The sequence below is a fragment of the Arabidopsis lyrata genome (assembly GCF_000004255.2).
Source record: "Arabidopsis lyrata subsp. lyrata unplaced genomic scaffold ARALYscaffold_1, whole genome shotgun sequence".
NCBI classification, from domain to species: Eukaryota; Viridiplantae; Streptophyta; class Magnoliopsida; order Brassicales; family Brassicaceae; genus Arabidopsis; species Arabidopsis lyrata.
The window spans coordinates 32,413,670-32,435,990 of NW_003302555.1; the positions used below are offsets into that span (position 1 = coordinate 32,413,670).

The 22,321-nt window shown below is 33.3% G+C and overlaps 3 protein-coding genes, 2 long non-coding RNA genes and 1 pseudogene across 9 annotated transcripts in view; 3 read left to right on the forward strand and 3 right to left on the reverse strand.

The window, feature by feature from the left end:
* Nucleotides 1-4,924, forward strand: part of LOC110224792 (disease resistance protein ADR2-like) — a 9,417-nt gene extending 4,493 nt beyond the window's left edge. The window contains exons 1-2 of one of the 2 annotated variants that reach the window (XR_002329286.1): nt 2,208-3,274; nt 3,369-4,924. Coding sequence is in view for 1 of the 2 variants with exons in the window: in XM_021011978.1 (XP_020867637.1) it covers nt 3,369-3,780 (412 nt within the window). In the remaining variant the exon portion in view is untranslated. Of the gene's footprint in view, nt 1-2,207; nt 3,275-3,368 lie in introns of those variants that run through there. The other variant, XM_021011978.1, reaches the window with a different exon arrangement.
* A 566-nt stretch (nt 4,925-5,490) lies between these two features.
* On the reverse strand, nt 5,491-6,115 carry LOC9328035 (annotated as a pseudogene).
* Nucleotides 6,116-6,567: 452 nt separating this feature from the next.
* LOC9330715 lies at nt 6,568-9,039 on the forward strand. Of its 2 annotated transcripts, XM_021011973.1 has the most exons (9): nt 6,568-6,719; nt 6,883-6,935; nt 7,090-7,231; nt 7,302-7,536; nt 7,618-7,825; nt 7,908-8,000; nt 8,069-8,170; nt 8,412-8,743; nt 8,827-9,039. In XM_021011973.1, the coding sequence occupies exons 3-9, from the start codon at nt 7,090-7,092 to the stop codon at nt 8,837-8,839; spliced, it is 1,125 nt and encodes a 374-aa protein (XP_020867632.1). In that variant the 5' UTR covers nt 6,568-6,719; nt 6,883-6,935; the 3' UTR covers nt 8,840-9,039. The 2 variants fall into 2 exon arrangements, with proteins under 2 accessions (XP_020867632.1, XP_020867633.1); XM_021011974.1 differs by lacking the exon at nt 8,069-8,170.
* Nucleotides 9,040-15,765: 6,726 nt separating this feature from the next.
* LOC9328037 lies at nt 15,766-16,970 on the forward strand. The gene is made up of 2 exons (XR_002329288.1): nt 15,766-16,699; nt 16,794-16,970. It is a non-coding gene; the product is annotated as an uncharacterized LOC9328037 (long non-coding RNA).
* A 926-nt stretch (nt 16,971-17,896) lies between these two features.
* LOC110224795 lies at nt 17,897-18,832 on the reverse strand. Its single transcript, XR_002329289.1, has 2 exons — nt 18,341-18,832; nt 17,897-18,196 (listed from the first exon to the last, which is right to left on the reverse strand). It is a non-coding gene; the product is annotated as an uncharacterized LOC110224795 (long non-coding RNA).
* An 883-nt stretch (nt 18,833-19,715) lies between these two features.
* LOC110224791 lies at nt 19,716-21,516 on the reverse strand. 3 transcript variants are annotated; one of them, XM_021011977.1, is made up of 6 exons: nt 21,344-21,516; nt 21,035-21,253; nt 20,823-20,966; nt 20,678-20,741; nt 20,083-20,305; nt 19,716-19,995 (listed from the first exon to the last, which is right to left on the reverse strand). In XM_021011977.1, the coding sequence occupies exons 2-6, from the start codon at nt 21,089-21,091 to the stop codon at nt 19,956-19,958; spliced, it is 528 nt and encodes a 175-aa protein (XP_020867636.1). In that variant the 5' UTR covers nt 21,092-21,253; nt 21,344-21,516; the 3' UTR covers nt 19,716-19,955. The 3 variants fall into 3 exon arrangements, 2 of the variants coding, with proteins under 2 accessions (XP_020867636.1, XP_020867635.1); XM_021011976.1 differs by having other exon boundaries at nt 19,716-20,008; XR_002329284.1 differs by lacking the exon at nt 20,678-20,741.
* Nucleotides 21,517-22,321: the final 805 nt, after the last annotated feature.

Sequence of the window (22,321 nt, forward strand, 5' to 3'; positions counted from 1 at the left end):
GTGCATTGTTTAAGTTGGTTCAAGTTTGGACATGGGAAAGGTTTAGGGAACTACAACCAAAACCTAATAAGTTGCTACAAGGTCAGCCAAGATTGGGTCTTTGGGATGACCTGAAACAGCAAACCAATGATGTGAAGCAGATTTTGGAAAAAGAAAAAAGATGGCTGGCTACACGAAGTATTCGCGAAGACATGGCCACACATGCAAAGTTTAATAATGGATCATAAACTACATGAACTATATGTATCGCATGCCTACATATACGAACTATATGTAGTCATGTCGCCAACATCACGAACATTTTTTTCCGGTACACTTTTCGCCGGAATCCGGCATTGACCAGTTTGACCGGCGTTGAACAACATAAATATTAAAAAAAAAAAAATTTAGTTTTTTAATATTTAGAAAATTATTTTATAGAATCATTTATAATATTGTATAATTAAAAATATATATACAATATTCAATATAAAAATATTTTGTATATATATTCAATGCATTGATTTTTATAATTAGTTAGTTTCAATAATTTCAAAACTAAACTAAAAATAAAACAAAAACCAATTAGGTAAAATAATTATAAATAGAAAATTTTAAATACTCTCTAGTCTAAAGTTTTTTTATAATACGTTGTTAATTTTTTTTGTAATATTAAAAAAATTTTCGTAACAATTTTAGATACAAAAATTAACAACATATTATACAAAAAACTTTAGACTAGAGAGTATAGAAAATTTCATATTTACAATTATTTTAGAGAAATTGTTAAAAATGCCCCTTTTACAATACCCTTTTCAAAAATGCCCCCTTTGAGAGTCCATTTTTAAGTTTGCCCTCTTTTAATTTTTAATAACCATTTTACCCTTATTTGAAACAAAATTAGGTCCATAAAATATAAAATATTTTTTGGCGGGAAAAGTGATCCCGCAAATTTTTGGCGGGAAACGTGATCCCGCAATTTTCCCGCCAAATTTTTTTTTTTTGGGGAAAAGTGATTCCGCAATTTGTTTGGCGGGAAATTTTTACAAGGTATTTTAAAGGTTTTACAGAGTATTTACAAGTGTTTTGTAAGGTTTTACAATGTATTTTAAAAGGTTTTACAAGGTACTTATAAGGTTTTATAAGGTATTTATAACTTGTAAAACCTTATAAAAAACTTGTAAAACCTTATAACTTGTAAAACCTTATAAAATATCTTGTAAAATCTTATAATATCTTATAAATACCTTATAAATACGTTGTAGTACCTTTAAAAATATATTGTAAAACCTTATAAATACCTTGTAAAAACCTTTAAAATACCTTGTAAATTTTTTTCGCCAAAAATTTAATGCCAAAAAAATTGCGGAATCACTTTTCCCGCAAAAAAATTTTTTGGCGGGAAAAATTTTACAAAGTATTTTAAAAGTTTTACAAGTTTTTACAAAATCAAATTTGTAATTTTGATGTGTGCACATTCTCATGTTTTCCTTATATATTTGTGATATCTTTTATTAAAAGAAGGATAATTTAGTCATTTTGTACATAAAAAGGGGTATTTTTAAAAATAGATAGCCAAATGGGGTATTTTTGAAAAGGGGTATTGAAAAATGGGCATTTTTGTGAGTTTCCCATCATTTTACCTAATTGGTTTTTATTTTATTTTTAGTTTAGTTTTGAAATTATCAAAACTAACTAATTATAAAAAACAATGCATTGAATATATATACAAAATATTTTTATGTGTGCACATTCTCATGTTTTCCTTATATATTTGTGATATCTTTTATTAAAAGAAGGATAATTTAGTCATTTTGTACATAAAAAGGGGTATTTTTAAAAATAGATAGCCAAATGGGGTATTTTTGAAAAGGGGTATTGAAAAATGGGCATTTTTGTGAGTTTCCCATCATTTTACCTAATTGGTTTTTATTTTATTTTTAGTTTAGTTTTGAAATTATCAAAACTAACTAATTATAAAAAACAATGCATTGAATATATATACAAAATATTTTTATATTGAATATTGTATATATTTTTTAATTATACAATATTATAAATGATTCAATAACATAATTTTCTAAATATTAAAAAAATAATTTTTTTTTTTAATATTTATGTTGGTCAACGCCGGTCAAACTGGTCAATGCCGGATTCCGGCGAAAAGTGTACCGGAAAAAAAATGTTCGTGATGTTGGCGACATGACTACATATAGTTCATATATGTGGGCATGCTATACATATAGTTCATGTAGTTTAGGATCCTTTATTAAACTTTGCATGTGTGGCCATGTCTTCGCGGATACTTCGTGTAGCCAGCCATCTTTTTTCCTTTGGAAAACTCGAAAATGAACAGTTTTGAGTGGCGTCCCTACACAAGAACTGTGACAAACTGGAAGTTTCCTAAGTTTTACCCCGAGAAAGTGATGTGTGTTACTGTTTTTCCGAGTCTTGATGAAGAATTTATCTCCTTTGCTCGATGCATCAAAGTTTCTGAGCTTGTTGGCATTAAGAAAGTGGAGCGTTACTTCCCAAATAGAGTGGCTACACAGTTTGGAATGCTTCAGGATATTCCTTCTTCTGTTGACAAGAACAACCTCTCACGGGAGGCAGCTTGGAATGATTACAATAAGCCTATTAATGATTTGGCATTAAACATTCCTTCCCGTTCTACAATATCTCGTGTTAGTACTCCGACGTTTTTCGAGTGATGAGTGTTCTCCTTATTATTTCTTTTCATGGCTATTAGTTTTTTTTTTTTGTTAAAGAAAATGAAGCGAAAATTGATCGAAAGGATTGCTAGTGATGTTTCAGAAAAACTCAATGTTACACCGTCTAGGGATTTTGATGGCATGGTTTGGCTAGAAAGCAATTTTGAGTGAAATGGAGTCTTTGCTAGATTTAGAGAATGATGGAGTTAAGATGGTTGGAATCTCTGGTCCTACAGGCATTGATAAAAGTACAATTGCCAAAGCTTTACATAGTCGACTTTTAAATAGGTTTCCGCATACTTGTTTGATGAACAACCTTAGGGGAAGCTATCATACGGGATTTGATGAGTATGGTGTGAAGTTGCGCTGTCAAGAGCAGCTTCTTTCAAAGGTTCTGAACCTAAATGGCATTAGGATATTCCATTTAGGTACGATACAAGACAGACTACATGATCAGAAGGTTCTTACCATTCTTGACGATGTGGAGCTTCTAAAACATGAGGCTTCAGTTGATATTAGGTGGTTTGGTGCTGGAAGTAGGGTCATAGTGACCACTGAAAACAAAGAGATTTTGTAGCAACATGGTATAAATGATATCTACCTTGTGGGTTTTCCTTCAAGAAGAGAATCTCTAATGATCTTATGTTTATCTGCTAAACAAACATGTCCATCTGACAGGTTTATGGATCTTGCGGATGAAGTTGCAAGGATTTGTGGCAATCTTCTGTTGGGTCTTCATGTCTTAGGGTCGTCGTTGCGAGGAAAGAGCCAGGCTGACTGGAAAGATGAACTACCGCGGTTAAAATATTGTATTGATGGAAGAATCGAGAGTGCGTTGAAAGTGGGCTATGAAAGTTTACATGAGAAAGACCAAGCTCTGTTTCTCCACATTGCAGCCTTCTTCAATTATGGACATTTTGATCTTATGACAGCCATGCTAGCAAAAATTAACTTGGATGTTAGACTTGGGCTGAAAATCTTAGCCATTAAACATCTCATACATATAAATTACGATAGAGTGGTAATGCACCGTTTGCTACAAGTAATGGCTCCAAAAGTCATTTCCAAACAAGAGCCTTGGAAACGCTAAATTGTAAGTTTTCTGTTTGGGGGATTTGCATACCATGTTTATTTGTTGATGTTTAAGCATATCATCTAACCACTAACACCTTTAATTTGGAATAATTAGTAATGGATCAACCAAAGGTATATCATTTGACATAGCAGACATCGACGAATTGATGATAAGCCAAAGGGCTTTTGAAAGAATGTGCAATCTTTTATTTCTGAAAGTCTACCATAGGTTCGAATTCAGCAGTGTTTCCAAGATTTCTTGAAGGAAGAAACAGACGGAAACAACAATGTGGGATCTGAAGATGAAGATAACAACAATAATCTATGGGATACACATGAAACCGATGAATCGTCAGACAAAGAACAAGACGACGATGATAGTATGGCTAGCAGGAGATCTAAATCTGAATCGTGCAAAGCATCCGACAAAGAAGACGATGAAGCGTCCAAAGAAAAAGATGAGGATACCATCGATGACGGTGAATCCGTATCAAGGAAGCGCCTGAGGAAGACGACTACAATTCTGAAGAGGGAAATTCAAAAACGACGTTTAAAGAGAAAAATGAGTTATAATCTGTCTTCAAGAAGTTTCCGTGCGCATTGCATTATTGGAGCTTCCGAGCAGAAGAAAGCCAACTCCATCGAAAGTCGAAACATGCTTAGGATTCAGCAGTTGATGAGTTTGTGATATCCTCCATGCATTAGATATTTTGTAGAGACAAGTGAAGAAGAAGACTAAGAGTCGCCTCTAAATGTTGGCGCGAGTCTTTATCGAAGTTTAGCATATCTAGAAGATCAGAAAATTATTTATGGTTATTGATCCACACGACATTTAGTAGCCGTATGAGAGTAGACTGATCAGTTGGTGTAACATTGATGCCACAAGATATAGAGACTGTTTACTTGTTTTCTTGATTATCAATTTTTCTTTCTCAAGATTAACTTTGTTTGGTATAGGAGAAAAGCTGAAAAAGCTAGAGAAAGAGAATTGGCATCAATATTATTGTATGCACTTTGTTATACGTCACAGGTACAAACTTTTATCTTTGAAGTACATTGGTCTTTCTCAAAGAAACCGATACTTTAATTTTCTTATCTTTTTTACGTGGTGAAGTAAAAGAAACAGACAGTGTTTAAAGAATTAGAGAATTTACGGTGAAGAGAAACAGAATTCAATGATTTTGAACCCCGCCAATAGGAAAAAAAAAAAAACCATGAGAAACGTTTTGTCTTTATTCCTAAAAATTACACTTGATATAAATCACTTGAAATTAAAATATTCATCTTCTTTTCTAAAAAGTAATCTTATACAATATAATCAATTCTAAATTCATAATAAATTTTTTGATTGGTAAGAAAATCTTATGTTAATTAGGATATTCGTATTGAACATACCCATACATAAAAGTTAATAATGAAACGTGTTGAAGATTGATGAATGTATCTATGTATAAATATCATATTATTATGATGAGAGACTTTGAACATATATCTGAATATTCGATTTATACCAACAAAGTTTAGAGTTTATGTGATTACAAGTAATAATGCTATTACAAACTTCAAACCTCTTCTTGAATTTGATTTAAAACCCATAAAACACAAAATTAAATCCAATTTCGATTTGAAACCTTGATAACTAAATTACATAAACTTTTCTTAAAATGTGACCCAAGTAATGCTATCTCAGTAGATGAAACCTAATTTCAATCCTCTGTTCCAATAATCATCGATCGTAGAGCACAGTCCGACACATTGGGCAAGTGTTTTTGCGGTATAGCTACTCAACGAGACATCCATTATGGAAGACATGTGAAACTCATGCGAGTGGGTACTGTTTTCGAACTGGAGACTAGACTCTGGAGACGAATTGAACAGGACTCTGTTTCCATCTTCAAACTCTTCAATTTTTCTGCTTTCATGCTCCCTTGTAGAACCATCCTTGATAACTTTAATGATCTCTCGTCGACATGGAAGTACCGATAACTAACTATAACACTCACGGTCAAATGAACGCCATTGTACCCAAAACCTGAGTTGATTGCAGGCGCCGTTGAGATCTTTGGGACTAAGTATTCGCACAACCAGTGGTCATCGCTATTGAGTCGATCCTGGAGTAACAATTGGATGTGGTGGTGACTACAGCTAGGGAGACTGGAATTGATGGGAAGTGATTTATAGGAAAGCGGAATTGACGTTACGGTTCGGTGGCCGGTGGCAGGGTTTACAAGGATCTCATCCTATATGGTATTGATGATGAGGAGGATTGAGTTTTTATATCCTTCTGATGGAGAGAGACTTCTCTCTTGAACCTGAACTCCCACTGCGAGTTTGGGAATGGGATCATTCATGTTTGACAAAGGTTTCTCAAAGATCTTCTTAAGAGATTCACAAGAAGTCGTAAATTGAGAGAGAATAAAATCGAGAAGATTTACGGTAACGTAGTAAGAGATATATAAGCGTGTTCAACTATATCTTAGGTTCTATAGGGTCTAAATGGTAATCGAGGAATCTGGCTGAATTCGGCTAAATTGCTAAATTGCAGAATCTCGCTGAATATTTAGTGATTTTGAGCTGAATCTGACTGAATTTTAACATTTCTAAATGGTCACTGCAGAATTATTGAATCTAGTTGAATCCAGCTGAATATTTTTTTGACGTTACCATTTAGACTCATAGTTTCCTATTTTTTTTCTTTGTCACCAAAAAGTTTCCTATTATTTGTCGCTAAGACTGTATCTCACCATAGTTTTAATTATATTTATTTTAATTTAAGTTGAAAAACCATAGTTTTGATGGCACAACATCACTCGTTTCCCTGATTTTGTGGCTCTCCATCTCCGTCTCGTGTCCGACGTCGACACACTCATCTCCGATACAAGCTTTGTCTCCATCTCCGATCAATTACGCTCATCATCTTCTCCTTCACCTTTGTCTCATCACTTTGATTCTCAGGTGAGAATTCTATTTCTCTGTTTCTGTTTTGTTATTGTTATATTACATGAATTTCACAATTTGGTATATGTATTCGTCATTCATATATATAAATATACTCATCCTCTTTGTTTCTGTAATTATTTTTCAAGTTCTAACTTTTGTTGCTCTGTTGTTTCTACAGACCAAGACGACCCGACACTTCTCTTGAATTACTTCTTTCATTGGCGTTTCAAGGTACTTCTCTTGAATTTTTGTTTTTTTCTTTGCTGCAAATCATCATGGTATTGAACAACTTTGATGTTGTCTGGAGATTTTAAATTGCTATGTGCCTTTGTCCTTTGTTTATGTTCTCAGTTTTATGTTCCATATTTAATAATTTTATATACAGATGTATACCTTACACTCCGACGAAACACAAAATGGAGAGGAGAACCAAACGAATGTTCATTTTGAGGAGCATCTTGACAATGCTTCAGCTCCTATGCATACACAAGGACGTGAGCAAGGAAAATGGGTGGTTAATGTGATAAGTACGTGGAAAAACGTTATTACTAATGATAATTGTAGAAAATAGTTTGAAGCGGTGTATTTTTCTTGCAGGTTCAGATGGAACTCTAACTCAAGAACGTCTTACTGCACAAGATATTTGGGGAATGGAGAATCGTAGAGCCGTTCTTGAGTTTGGTCCCTATAACCAACCTGAAGATGGAAGTGGAGGTATATTTGGTACATGGCTTGGTATGTTTAGTAATGATGTGAACAAATTTCCTATAAATTATGTGGACTGGAGGAAGGTACCAATATGGCGAAAAGATGAGGCTTGGGAGTACATTCAGGTATAATGTTGGTATGATTTTCTTTAATATATAACCATCGACATGACTTTTCACTATCTCTATTCATATGTGTATATGCCGTCCAAGTTTTATTTTGATGCTTCAAATGAGAAAATTAAGAAGTTTGTGATGAAAAGCTTAAGCCAAAAGTGCAAAGGTGTTAAAACTCGTTTGTGGAATACTTATCGACGTAGCACTCGAGAGGAAGCTATAGAGGTTCGACCAGAATTTATTCCAAAAGAGCAATGGCAAGATTTTGTGCATTTGCAGTTTCGTGAAAAAGGTAAGGTAATATATCTAGCATCTTATTGTATTGTAAGCTAAGATAATGTTCTGAGTTTGCTAAGATGGTTACATATATGAGTTTTAGACATTGAGAGAGCAAAATGTGAAGAGTAGGAGCCATTACAAGACACCACATACTTTAGGGAAGAAAAGTATCTCTCGGAAGTCTAAAGAAATCGTAAGTGCTCTTTATACTTTATTAAATACTTAGGCTTTTTGTCTGATTTCTCTTGTATAAATGTCCAGTTTCTCAAGACGGTTAAACGTCCCAGTCGTGGAGAGATTTTTCTGTGTACACGTCAAAAAGCTAATGGGAGTTTTGTAAATGCAGAAGCTCGAGAACTATCGGTCAGAATTTTTGCTCTCTCAATTAATTTGACTTTCAGACTTAATCAATATCTTATTTTGGTTTCTTCTTTTACTTCTCGGGATTCTTTTTTTTAATTCTCAGTTGAATTGTTCACTAGCTAGTATATAAGTTTAGACTACTGTTTTTTTGTAAGTTAACTAGTATTTAAGCTTTGTTACCAACGTACACACTTGACGACGATAGAATTATGATTTTTTAGTAATTTGTTTTAACTTTCAGGAGAAACTAGCTGAAAAGATTACTCAAAACGCTGGAAACACTTCTGGGAGTAACAATACGCCAAATTCAAATGATGATTTCGCTCAAGTATTTGGGAGAGAACGGCCTGGTCGTGTTCGTTGTGTTGGACTTGGTCCCACTCCTTCGTCGTTTTTTCAGAATCGCACCACGACACAATCCAGTGAGGAACAGGAAGTGATTGGCTTGAGGAATCGAGTTCGTGAGTTAGAAGATAAATTGGTGAAGATGAGTGATTTGGAAGACAAAGTGGATAAGATGAATGAAGTTATATATCAACTTGCCAGCAACAACAATTGCACTACTTGTAGAAGGTAATTAACTATCTTTACATATCTGATATCTCTATTTTGCGTGCTTTGTAATATTTCTTATGTCTGCGTTTATGTTATTTCAGGGATAGTGGTTAGAAAGGGATGGCTTCAAGTAGAAGGGGATGGCTTCAAGTAGTTTATGACTTTAGTTTATGTTGTTTTGCTTATGAAAATTCAGTCATTCTTTATTTCATGACTTCAAGTAGTTAGTTTTCTGTTTTTCGTGAATCAGTTCAATTTCAAAAAACAGTGGATTATCAGTTATGGATAATGCAATACAGTTTTTTAGTTTGATCGATTATGATTTAATTTAGAACATTATTTTATAAAATATTATAATTATCCACTACAATAAATTATCTAAAATTAATTTGAAAATAAGATATATAATTTAGTGTCATTTTGAAAAACTTAAATAAAGTGATGTTAATATTTGGAATCGATTTGAAAGCGATGCAAATATTAAAGTTAACGTTATTTATAAAAATCGACCTTAATATTCTGTTTAACGTCGTTTTCATGATCTGATACTACTTATATGTTTGACATCATTTACGAAGCGATGCTAGAATCAATAATAGAAACGTTTACTATAAATGACACTAACCAATAATAAACGATGCTAAAATTTAGTTATTACGTCATTTAATAAAGCGATGCTAAATATATTTAGCTTCACTGAATTTGGCATCACTTTTTAAAATGACCCTATAATGCTAGTATCACTTTTAAAACGATGCTAAATTAAAAATAAAATGATGCTACACATACATTTTTTTGTAGTGTGCCTCCACCGGTGAGATGCCTATTGGGTATCTCATAAATATATTAATAATATTTTTTCTATTTTTTTTAGCAAGGAAATAAAGATCAATAGAATATTTTTATATTACTTAATTTAAAATTTTTATGTTAAATTTTCATTGATATTTAAAAAAAAAAAAATCAAATTACATGTTAAATATATTCAATTGTATTCAATATTAGTAATCTTAATATTAATAACAAAAACTAACAATGCAATCCATTGTAAATAACACGATCACAGAGTTATACTTTCTTAAATAACACAATTAAGCAAAGGAACATAGAGTAAACTTAAGAAAAATAGGGAAAAAAGCTTAACTAGACAAGATTTTACCAAAATGTTGACAAAAATCATCAAAATATATTTTTTAATTTTTAAAATACCAATATTTGTTTTTAAAATATTATACTATTTTATGAACTAAAACAATATTAATTTAATAAATTATTATTAATATATAATGTAAACTTATACATAATGGAGCTTGATATATAGGTTATTTTATTTTATGATTTATAAAAAATAAACAAAATATACACTACTTTAATTAATATTCTAAACTATGGGATAATTGATTTATCCAAAAAAGGTTGAAGCAACTATATAATGACAAGTGTTCATGTTTCGATGAGAGAAAGGGTTTCTCATTATTATACATTTTAAAAACAAATGGGTTTCTCATTTGAGAATCGGTTTTAAGACATAATGAAATAGTGCTGATAAATGTATTGATGTATAAATATCATATTATTATGATGAGTGACCTTGAACATAAATCTAAGTAATCAAGTTTGAATAAATCTTTAGGCAACAATTTCGAGATACTATACTTGTTGTACATAAGAAGAAGTCCTCTCTAGGGTAACTTATGTTTCTTACCCCTGTTTTTCTTCTGTTTTCTCCCTGTTTTCGTCTGATTTTTCCCTTCAGTAGTAGTATTCTGCTCTTGATATATCTTGAGAGGCGAAAAAAGACAAAGAATTCATATTGATGTTAGTCTCCAGATAAAAACACAAAGAGAGGAGATGGAATATTTTTGGTGGATTCAAATTTTTACTTTAATATTCCCAGTGGGGACTCGAGAGCATGATCATCTACTAGCCATAGATTACAGTCTTGAAAGCGTTTCAAGAAAACGGGCAGTGGCCTAATGCCTAGAACGCTTAATCGGGGTCTAGGCGATTTTTAGGCGGTTTAGACGTTTATAACGTAAAACATTATAAATATAATATTATATATAAAAGTTATATAAATATTTATATAAAACTAAAAAATATGAAATTATAAATAAAAACTAGATAAAACATTTATTTATATTTATATTAAACATTATATGGATATTTATAACTATATATATAAAAATAAAACTTAATTGAAATTGAAAAATACATTAAACAAGATCTATGTAATTTTAGGCGGTCATAGCGGTTATTTAGGCGTCACATGAGAGCCTAGCACCTAGTCGGGGCCTAGGCGACCACCTAGACCGCTTTTTAGGACACTATTCATAACACGTTCCATCAAGATGATTACTTTTATCATTCGATCCTGAACCAAATCACATTTTAAAACCAACCATAAATCTTACGAAATCCAGCCGGTTTGAGTAAACTAGATTCTGATACCATGTTAAATTTCATGAACTTCTAATTCAAGAGCAATTGGTAATAAATATATTGGTTCATGTATCTTATTTATTATTTTGGGTCCTTTCTAGTTTTTGATGTGGAATCAGAACACACTCTGTTGGAGATTGTAAATCTTAATTATCATTGGTAAAAGTACCATTTCCAGAGCTTTACATAGTCGACTCACTAACAGGTCTCAGCTTACTTATTTTATGGACAATCTTAGGGAAAGCCATAAGATTGGTCTTAATGAGTATAGTTCGAAGTTGCGCTTACAAAAGCAATTTCTTGCACATATTTTAAACAAGGATGGTAATAGGGTTATGGAATTCAAGTGTGATGAAACAAAGGCTAGACGACCAGAGGGTTCTTATTATTCTTGATGATGAGGAGAGTCTATTTCCACTAGAGGCTTTGGTCGATATTACGTGGTTTGGTCCTGGAAGTAGGGTCATAGTTACAATTGAAAAACAAAAGATTTTGGAGCAACATGGTATCAATGATATATACCAAGTGGGGTTTCCATCAGAAAGAGAAGCTCTAAAGATCTTTTGTCTATCTGCTTTTAGGCAAACCTTTCCACCTAATGTGTTTATAGCTCTTGCGGATGAAGTTGCAAGTAATTGTGGCAATCTTCCGTTGGGTCTACATGTTTTAGGGACGTCATTGCGAGGAAAGAGCCAGGCTGATTGGATAGATAAACTACCAAGGTTAGAAAACTGTCTTGATGCAAGAACTGAGAGTGTAGTGAAAGTGGGTTATGAGAGTTTACATGAGAATACCAAACTCTATTTCTCTTCATTGCAGTCTTCTTCAATTATAAACATGTTGATCATGTGACATCCATGCTTGCAATGACCTCTGGGATACACATGAATTCGACGAATCATTAGACAAAGAAGAAGAAAATGGTGATAGTATGGCTAGTGGGATAGCTAAATCTGAATCCTGCAGAAGATGATGAAGAGGGCCAGAGGGGTATGAATCTAAATCTTCAGAAGCGTCAAGCGACAAAGATGAGGATATCATCGGTGAACACGAATCCGTATCAAGGAAGTGTCTGAGGAAGACGACGGCTACAAATCTGAAGAGAGAAACCCAAAAACGACTGTATAAAAAGAAAAAAAGTCCTCTCTGTGTTCAAGAAGTTTCCGCATTGTATTATTGGAGCTTCGGAGCAGAAGAAAGCCAACTCCATTGAGATATACTTAGGATTCAACACTGATGAGTTTGTGCTGATTTTATCATGTGATATCCTCCATGCATTATCGGAGCTTCGGAGCAGAAGAAAGCCAACTCCATTGAGACATGCTTAAATTTCAGCAGTGATGAGTTTGTGATGCTATAATCATTTGATATCTTCCATGCATTGGATATTCTGTAGAGACAAGTGAGTAAGTCTGAGAGTGGCCTCTAAAGGTTGGCTATTGTATTAAGCCTTGCGGTACGTGATCTGCATCCATCTTGTTTCCTCCTGTATGAATTAGCAAATTGTAGTTGTGACATTCTTTACCTGAGCTCTTAAACCTGCAGTTATCATAACTTTTGTAGCCTAACAAGTTCATCAGTTTTTACTTTTTAGTATATTCATAACACCAGGATCCGTAATGATAGAAAACGTCGTTCTCAGACATTAATTTTGGTTTATTTCTCTAAGCAGGGAAAACTATAGTATGTGAAGCATTTGCTGTGTGATAGTATGGGGTATAACTCATTCAGATATTTTACAACTACAATCTGTTAGCAAGCTATATATATGTTAAACTTCATATAGTTAAACTTTGATTGATAACTTTATTTGTCAATTCGAAAACAGGATCTTGGATAAATTTATTTCAAGTTTAGAAATGAAGTTAGTAGCTGCTAGAGCCGAGCGCGAGTATTTGTCAAAGTTTAGCTGAAGAACAGAAAATTATTTATGGATGGTTATTGGTAGTCGTACGAGACGAGACTGATCAGTTGGTCTAACATGGATGCCACAAGGTATAAAGACTGCTTACTTGTTTTCTTGATTATCAATTGTTCTTTCTCAAGTTTGAACTTTGTTTGGTTTAGGAGAAAAGCTGAAAAAGCTAGAGAAAGAGATTTGGCATCGATATCGTTGTACGCTTTGTTATACGTCACAAGTAAAAAATTTTATATTTAGAGAACTTGGGTCTTTCTAAAAGAAACCGATATTGCTTTAAATCTTTATAAGTACCTCATTTGGTCAGATTCTTCACAATCTGTTGAAGCTGAGAAAACATTCATAGAGATTTCATGAGACTGTTGGATTTCTCGACTACTTGCTATTTCTTATCCTGAAACCTTCTTTTCAAAGAAGCTTTGGAGTGGTGTTTCCAACGAGTAGTTTCTCTTCTTCCGGCAGAGATGTGAGCTTTGGAGTGGTGTTTTGGTGCCTGCGATGGAGATCCTCTGCTGTGCATACGGTGGCTGCCGACGCTCTTTAGATGCAAACGGTCGTTGAAGCCTCGCTTCTCACTATTAGATAGGCTTTCCGGGTATCACTTCATAGCTCATTTGGACTACCTCCGTGAATGATTAAGCTTGGCGTTTTTTTTTGGATGGTTGCTTCTCTATTGTCTCATCTTTGCCTGAAAACAGCAGCTGGTGGGTTGGGAAGTGGTTGTTGTGGCGTGTCAAGCATGGCAAAACGTTTTGGTTTTTTCTATTGTTCTTCTCAGAGGCTACTTTCATAGGTTTATGATCTTTCATTGTTGTATTCCTATACTATTTTCATTTTAATGAAATATTTACCTTCTTAGCAAAAAAAAAAAAAGAAAAAAAAAAAAAAGTAGTTTTTGTTTCTTTGATTTGTTTTGCTCTTTGAAACAAGAACACATCAAGAGTTCATAAAACTATCGACCAAGACACAGAGACATCTTTCACCACGGCTGTTTATTTTAGGACGTGGAGTCCACATAAAGTTGACGATGATGTTCAGATTTGTCTTGGTAAAACTGAATCATCATAACAATAATGTCATCGTTTTGAAGCTAAGTAATCTTTGTTAGCCAGTATTTCATTATATATCTACGCCGCAACACTCGGGATGATTTTAGAAGAAAACCTCAAGTTTATGCAGGATGTATGAAATTCAGACCTATTTTAGCCATAAAGTAAGTAAAAAGAGGTTACATACCCAATCCCTGATGCTTCTATCCTATTAGAATTTAGATGCAATTTTCTTATGTCTAATTAACGCCAACTCTTTTTTTGTTTTGTTTATAAGGTTGACACAACACCTCTTGTTAAACACGAAAGGTTATCTTTTAATTTCCTATTATGTCGCCAGTCCAGTAGTAATAAAATCAGTGTTCTAAAAAGCGGTCTAGGCGGTCGCCTAGGCCCCGACTAGGCGCTAGGCTCTTATGCGACGCCTAGATAACCGCCTTGACCGCCTAAAATTACACAGATCTTGTTTAATGTATTTTTTCAATTTTAATTAGAGTTTTATTTATATATATAGTTATAAATATTCATATATTGTTTAATATAAATATAAATAAATGTTTTATCTAATTTTTGTTTATAATTTCATAATTTTTAGTTTTATATAGATATTTTATATAACTTTTATATATAATATTATATTTATAATATTTTATGTTATAAATGTCTAAACCGCCTAAAAAATCGCCTAGGTTCCGATTAGCGCCTAGTGCTTTCTTGAACACTGAATAAAATAAAGACTATATCAATTATCAATTAAGATAGAATGTCACTGTTATCGTACCAGACAACTTTTAGATGGTGTGTCATTATCACCGTACTATGGTTAATTTCCGTTTATGTTACAGAGGTTAACTCGTGGAATTATGATGAGATACAAATTGAGGAAGAAGATTACGTGGCCAAGAGTTTTCGTTATTTTAATTATTGTAGTTAGTGGCAATGTGTTTACTTACCCACGTTTCACGTGCCTTAGTTGTTACTTTATTTTCTTGTGTATTTAAGCATGTTTATTGCACAATCTAAGGGAAGAGAAAAATTATAGTAACTTGTTCTAAAGTCTTTGAGAACCAAAGTGTTTGTTAATCAAGAAGACATTTAACACTAACTAAGTCATAGTTAAGGGTTAAATGTAGGTTACTCGGGTTACAGGTTACTTGGGTTACTCGGGTTACAGGTTACTTGGGTTACTCGGGTTACAAGGCTGAATGAGGGTGTTTTTGGTCTTTGTGCACAACCCATCTCAGACCTAGATTATGTTTTCTATATAAACGTGTATGCCTCCTCATTGTGTTTTAACACATCCACTATAAGAAAACATAGCCTTTTCCTACCAAATTCCTTACCAAATATTTGGTAGGAATAATTTCCTACCAAATTCCTACGTATTTGTTATGAAATATATATTTCGTAGGAAATTCGAATGAAATTTCTTACGACAAAAGTCGTAAGAAGTTCGTAGGAAATTTCCTACGAAAATCCTACGAAAAAAAAATGTCGAAGAAAATTTTGTAAGAAAATGGAAGGAAAGGCATAGGAAAAAATTGGTAGGAAATACGAAGGTATATTTCTTTCCAATTTCCTACGAACAGATCTTCGTAGGAAATCGCGTAGGAAATGCGAAGGAAAATTATGGGGAAATAATTGTATAGTTTTGAATAATTCAAATTTTCATAGCTTAAGTTATTCATTATAAAAAAACAAAAAAACAATTCATCCGTGTTTTTTATTTTTGTCCCATGTCTCTCTCTTTCTCTTGCTCGTGTATCGCATAAGGCGAAATCAGAGAACTCTCGCTCGATCCGTTTGATTTAAGAGGAGAAATGCGAAATCGTCTAACCTAATCTCTTTTCAGACTCACAAATTGTTCTAGAGATGCTTATGAATCAATGAATATATCTAACCTACTGTTTTATTTTGTAGTTGCGCCTCAAACGGCCAAGGCTCAGAGGCTCCAGCGCCTAGGCTCAAGGCTCAAACTAAGCCCCCCAGCGCCTTGCCTCGCCTTGCGCTATTTAAAACACAGGTTGTTGCTGTTGTTGTTGATTTGCTTTTGTTGAGTTAGAGATTCAACTAAACCTCTGTTTTCTTATTTGAATTAGCTAATGATTTGCTACTTATTAATTATTCTCTTTATATGGTAGAACTTAAGAACCAACTTCTGCTTCTACGAATGCATACAAAGATGGATTTTGTTTGATAAGTCTTATACTATAATGTGATAACAGAACCGATACAAGAAGAGTCAATAAACTATTTGTTTCAAAGAATGTCTCATGCACCTTGTTGATCGTGTAGTAACCACATTTTCTTTTCAAGCCACTTTCAAACATAATCTAATGTTGTCATTTCATGTATCTTCAATCTAGTGTTGTCATTTGAAATGACACTAACTGTTCTCTCTCAATGGACACTACTTCACATGGACACTAACTGTTCTCTCTCAATGTGGTGGACCAGTTTATGATGGCAAATGGAAAGCTTGTTCGTGTCCTTATTCATACAGATGTGACTAAGTACTTGTCTTTTAAAGCTGTTGATGGAAGCTGTGTTTTTGTCAAAGGCAAGGTACAGTGAGAACTCATTTTCATTTTATCTTGTCACTCATTCTCTTATGTTTTTTTCATAGATTTTAAGTCTGTTTGTGCATCCGACAATCCAGAATGAGACGACCGACAATCCAGAATGAGACGACGAAGACGACGAACACGAGCGTAGACGACGACGAGACTCAAGAGTAGATCGATTAGTGTTTAATCTTTATATTAGAATGTATTGTACAATGAATTTTAATTTGTACGGAGTTTAATTTTAAATTTAATTTTAAGTTTCTTTTGAATTTTAAATTTAATTTATTCAAAAAAACCAAAATTTGTAACAAATAAATATAAATAATTTTATTAAAATTGTCTCTTAAATTTCGAAGGATAATGGTAGGAATTTGGTAGGAGGCGTATCGTAGGAAACTGGTAAGATAATTTTGGTACGTAATTAGTGAGAAATATTTCGTAGGAAAGTTGAAGGAAACAATTTCCTACGAAAATTTGGTAGGATAATGGTGAAAAAGGTCCTACCAATTTCCTACGAAATTTCCTACGCGATTTCCTACGAACAGGTTTCGTAGGAAATTTCCATCGAATTTCCTACCAAATTCTATTTCCTACGGGTTATTCCCTACAAATATTTTTCGTAGGAAATTGGTAGGAAACGTCTATTTCCTACCAATCTCCTACGATTTTGGCCGTAGGAAAACGCTGTATTTCTTGTAGTGATCTTTCATCAATACATTTCTGCTTCTCTCCAATCTTAAATCATGGTTTCATCAATCTTTCCTACTTAAATATTAACATGCACTACAGGAAATGTGGGTATTAATAGCGGCCGATAAACGCTATTATTCATCTACCATAACGTTTCCTTAAGCGCTCTGACATCGCCCGTTATAGAAAGTCGGACACTTTAGATAGCGGACTTTGCGAATGCTATAGTTAATTAAACTATGATAGCGTTTATGACGTTGCTATTATTAATATTTATAATAAGGTGTAATAATCGTTATGATTTTGTTTCGCCCTGGGCGTTCGGTTATCTCGGGTTAATCGGATCGGTTTATTCGGTTTATTGGTTTATTCTGTTTTACAAAATTCTGCCGAATTGTTCGGTTCGGGTCGGTTCGGTACTCACTTTTTTCGGTTCGGTTATAGGTTTTAAAATCAATTCCGAAATAAACCAAATTTTTTTTTATCTCGGTTATTTCGAACCGAATTAGACCAAAAATAAAAAATGGATTACAAATATATAATACAAAACCCATTAATAAGCCTAACTAACAATTTTACAAACAAAAAGCCCAGAGCCCATTAACAAATTAGGGTTTTCAGTTTACACAAGTGGTTACGGTGACAAAATAACGGCACGGCGACGGTCGTTCGATCTTCCCGTCGGATGAAGCTTCCTACTCGCCGCCACAATGAGATCTGCTCACGTTCGATGAAGCTTGTTACTTGCCAGCTACAAAGAGAACAGTCCTCAACCGGATCTGTCGCCTACCATCTTCATCTTCAACTAAAATAAGAAAAGCAAAATAAAAGAATTATAAATCGATTCTCTTAGATTATCAAACCAAAAAACAATTGTTAGATTCAGTTGAACAAATAAACAATTTTCTTTCAATTTTTGTTTATAAGAACCCATGGAAATTATAAGTACCTTCGACAGACCATTCTTCTTCTTCGTCTTCTTCTTTGGTTCTCTCAGATTCGAGTCGGAGATGGCAATGAATTTCGTTAATCCTGCCAAAGGCAAATCTAAGACACCGGATTTAACCCTAAAAGCCTAACCGACGCAACCGGAGAATTGTTCTCGTTGTCACCACCCTCAGATGCGAGATCTGCCGCTAGATATCCATCACGGAGATGACCGGACATGTAAAACCCAAATACACAATTGAAATCCGCCTTGAGCCACCGTACTCTAACAGCTCGGAATCAATAAAAGTAGCAACCGTGATCCACATGTGAAGAAACTGTAAGCAAACGTTTGGTTTTCTCATAAGAATGTAAGAGTTGAAGACTTGAAGGATACGAAGAAAAGAAGAAAAAGGAGAAGTTTTAACCAAAAAGAAAAAAAGCCTTTGTTGGGCGATAAACGGATGAGATTTTCTTAAACATGCAGCCGCCAAAGCCTTTGAAAGGCTGAGATCTCGCCACATCAGCAGTCCGAATGAAACATTATGATTGGCTTATTTTGTTTATAGGCATAAAAATGTGTTTTTACTATTTATATAATTTTTAAAAAATTATATATTGACTAATTAATATGTTTATGAGTTATTTACATGATTATATAATTTTTTTCGCAATTTAAAAAAAATATTTTGCAACGTTTTTAGAAATTTGAAGGTAACACATATGATTGCCTTAGAATACATGTACACTAATCTTCTTATTGTGTAAATCATATTGTTGAAACACATTAGTGATGTTATAATTAATAAAATGATAGAATTCATTTATGTTATAATAGTATACTTTATATCATTAATATTAGCTACTATTTAAAACACTAAACCCTAAACCCTAAACCCTAAACCCTAAACCCTAAACTATTTTAAAAAATGAAATTTATTTATGTTATTATTTGTTATAATTAATATTATTACTATTTCAAACAAATATAATCAAAAAACCTAAAACATACATTTCATACCCTAAACCCTATACCCTAAACCCTAAACTCTATTCCCTAAACTCTTTAAAATTATAACTTTGTTATTATTTTTGTAATTATTAATATTATAATTAAATATTTATGTCTTTTTGAGATATTTGGTTATATTTATTTATATTTCTTTTTTTTTTTTTAACTTGAAATCTAAAGTACATTCCTTAAAATAATTAATTCAATTTTTCCAATTAAAATGTTTTAAGTATGTGTTTTTGTGTTTAATATATTTTTGCCAAGGAGTTCAGAAACTAACTGCTACAGAAAATACAACAAATATAGAATTTGTATTCACATGTCCCCTTCAGCTCTTTCTCTTTGGCTGCATTGTTGTTTCTACGCTAATATATCAAAAAAGAGATTCAAAAATACAACTTTAAGCATATATAGAGAGAGAGTGAGAGAAACGGTTCCGATCCGGATCAAATTGATATTAAAAAAGCCTAAAATTGAGGTTTTTCAGATATTCAAAGATACAAACCAAGATCCTAGACAAGCCTTATAATCTATGATGCACGATATATAGCCACCAACTCAGTCACCAGCTGCTTTTCATCGTGATTCTTCACATATCTCTTTAAGAATACCCGATTGTTACATACTAAGACATATGATATCGAAGTGAGTTCTGCAGGATTACCCTGAAATGAACAACTAAAAGCAAATCACTGTTTCTTGTTTCCATGTAAAAATCAAAATGAAAGTAAGAGAATAGGGGAGTAACATACAGGATGACACATACTTCATCTTCCTTTAGCTCTCCGGTGGGATCTACTGTGCCCATGAGATAGTATGATTCGGTCACAGGAAGACTTCCTGCTTTGAGATCATTCTTCTCTGTATTTACGAGAATAGACAGATGATTCTTCAAGTGTGGTTCGTCAAGGGGGATACCAACCAAGATCATGTTTACAGCGTTCATGTCATCCATTTCCCCATAATTGATGGCAGCTGCACATGCAAATTTACTTCTTAAATGATCTATCAAGAGTCACATCTTAAATTACATAACTCAGTAGTAAATTATCTTTCTTACAAGGAACCAAAAAGCTTGGAGTTTTAAGACAATTTACTACGACTTTATCACTATTCTGATAATAAGTTCAAAGGATCACACACTCAAATAAATATGACATTCACTCACATGCATCAACACACTAGAAAGAAAGTAAAGAAACAAAGAGTAATAGTCACACTTCACTAAACTCTCTCTAGTTTATAGCCTGATCTACAAACACAATTATCAAATCCATAATTTAACACTACGATTTGAAACAAACGAATCAAAATTTAAAAAGTGTAATCAACTGATCATCAATATACCCTCAGCAACAATATCAGTTCCATTCCAAGCAAAGATGTTGTAAATCGGTTGTTCATCAGAGTCCTAAAGAGTTATGCACCTATTAGTAATATAATTGATATTGATAGTTTAAACAATGGCAATATTAATAATTTAGATATATACCATGTTATGCTCAGTTGGAGAGTTGTTGTCTGATTCCCCGACAACAACTTCATCTTTTGAAAACCAATCCAATATCTTACACTTAATTCCTCCTTTGTTTGTGTTTGATACATTAGATTGAGCATCCAAATCAGCACCAGATAGCTACCAAGAGGAAAAATAATTGGTTACAAACTATTATGACCATTGTGATAAACAAATGTGAAACTTACTTTTTTTCCAGCTAAACAATGAAGTTGACTCTGCAAATCTTCAATCTTGGTAGCCATTTCTGCTTGTGTAGCCAGAAGCTTCTGAACATGTGAGTCTCTAGCGTTAAGAATATCCAGCTTGTTTAGACTAATCCCAAAGCTTTCGATGAAGGATAACCCAAAGCTTTCGATGAAGCATTCACAAATTGATTTGCACCTTCAACATACTCAATGCTATTCCTGTAAAGAAAACCATGAAGTCCAAATATCAATGTAACTCAATAACACATTTTAAAATTAAAAGTATAAGAATATGATAGAGTTTCATACCTAGGTAACCAAACCCATGACTTCTCCATATTACCAAACACAACACAGCTCCTCGACCAGTTATATACAATAAAAATTCAATTGATCAGACATTCAAGTTACTAACATATTCAATCTCCTTAACAAACATGGCCGAACAAAAATTGAACAACAAGGAGAGAAAGGATTCACAATCTTACGATTAAGCTCAAGTCTTCTTGGACAAAGGATTTGTAGAATCTGCAAATAACAAGAACAATAAATCAATTACTCATGGAAACAAGTCGAATTAGAAAACGTGAACCAAAAAATTAAAAATCCCTAATTAATACCTTAGCCAAATCTGACCCAAAAATCTGCAAAAATCAGAGAAGTTTTGGAGAGGATTAGTATATGAGAAACCCAAATTAACCAAAAATAAACCTAAATCGACATTGAAGAAGAGATAAATGGAAGAGGGGAGTCAAGATTGAAGAAGAGACATGGAAGAGGGGAGTAGATTGAAGAACGATACAAACCTATGAAAGTGGATCGGAATAACGACGACGGCGGAATAACGACGACGGCGGCGACGGACGGCAAAGAGAAAGAAAGCTTGGGCACGATCGAGAAGAAAGCTTCGGCACTAGAGAGAAATAAAGAAAGTTGTGGAAAGTTTTTTGTTTTTTTCTAAGTGTTTTGGCTTTTTGCCAACACAAAAATTAAAACAAGCGGGCAACTAAAAATTTATTCCCGCTTATAACCTATTATAACACTAAACGCTATAAAAAAGTAGTGTGTACCTGATTTATAGCAGAAAATTGAAAAACGCTATATTTAAGTGCTATGGTTGTTCACATTTCTTGTAGTGATGGTATCAGAGCACGTTCTTAATCTTTAATCTTCATCTTCTGTTTCTTCAATAATCTGTTTCGATTTCCAAATACTCTGTTTTGGTTCATCGGTTCTCTGTTTCCTCTTTGTCTCTGTTCGAATCTGGCTTCTAAACAAGTTGTTCGA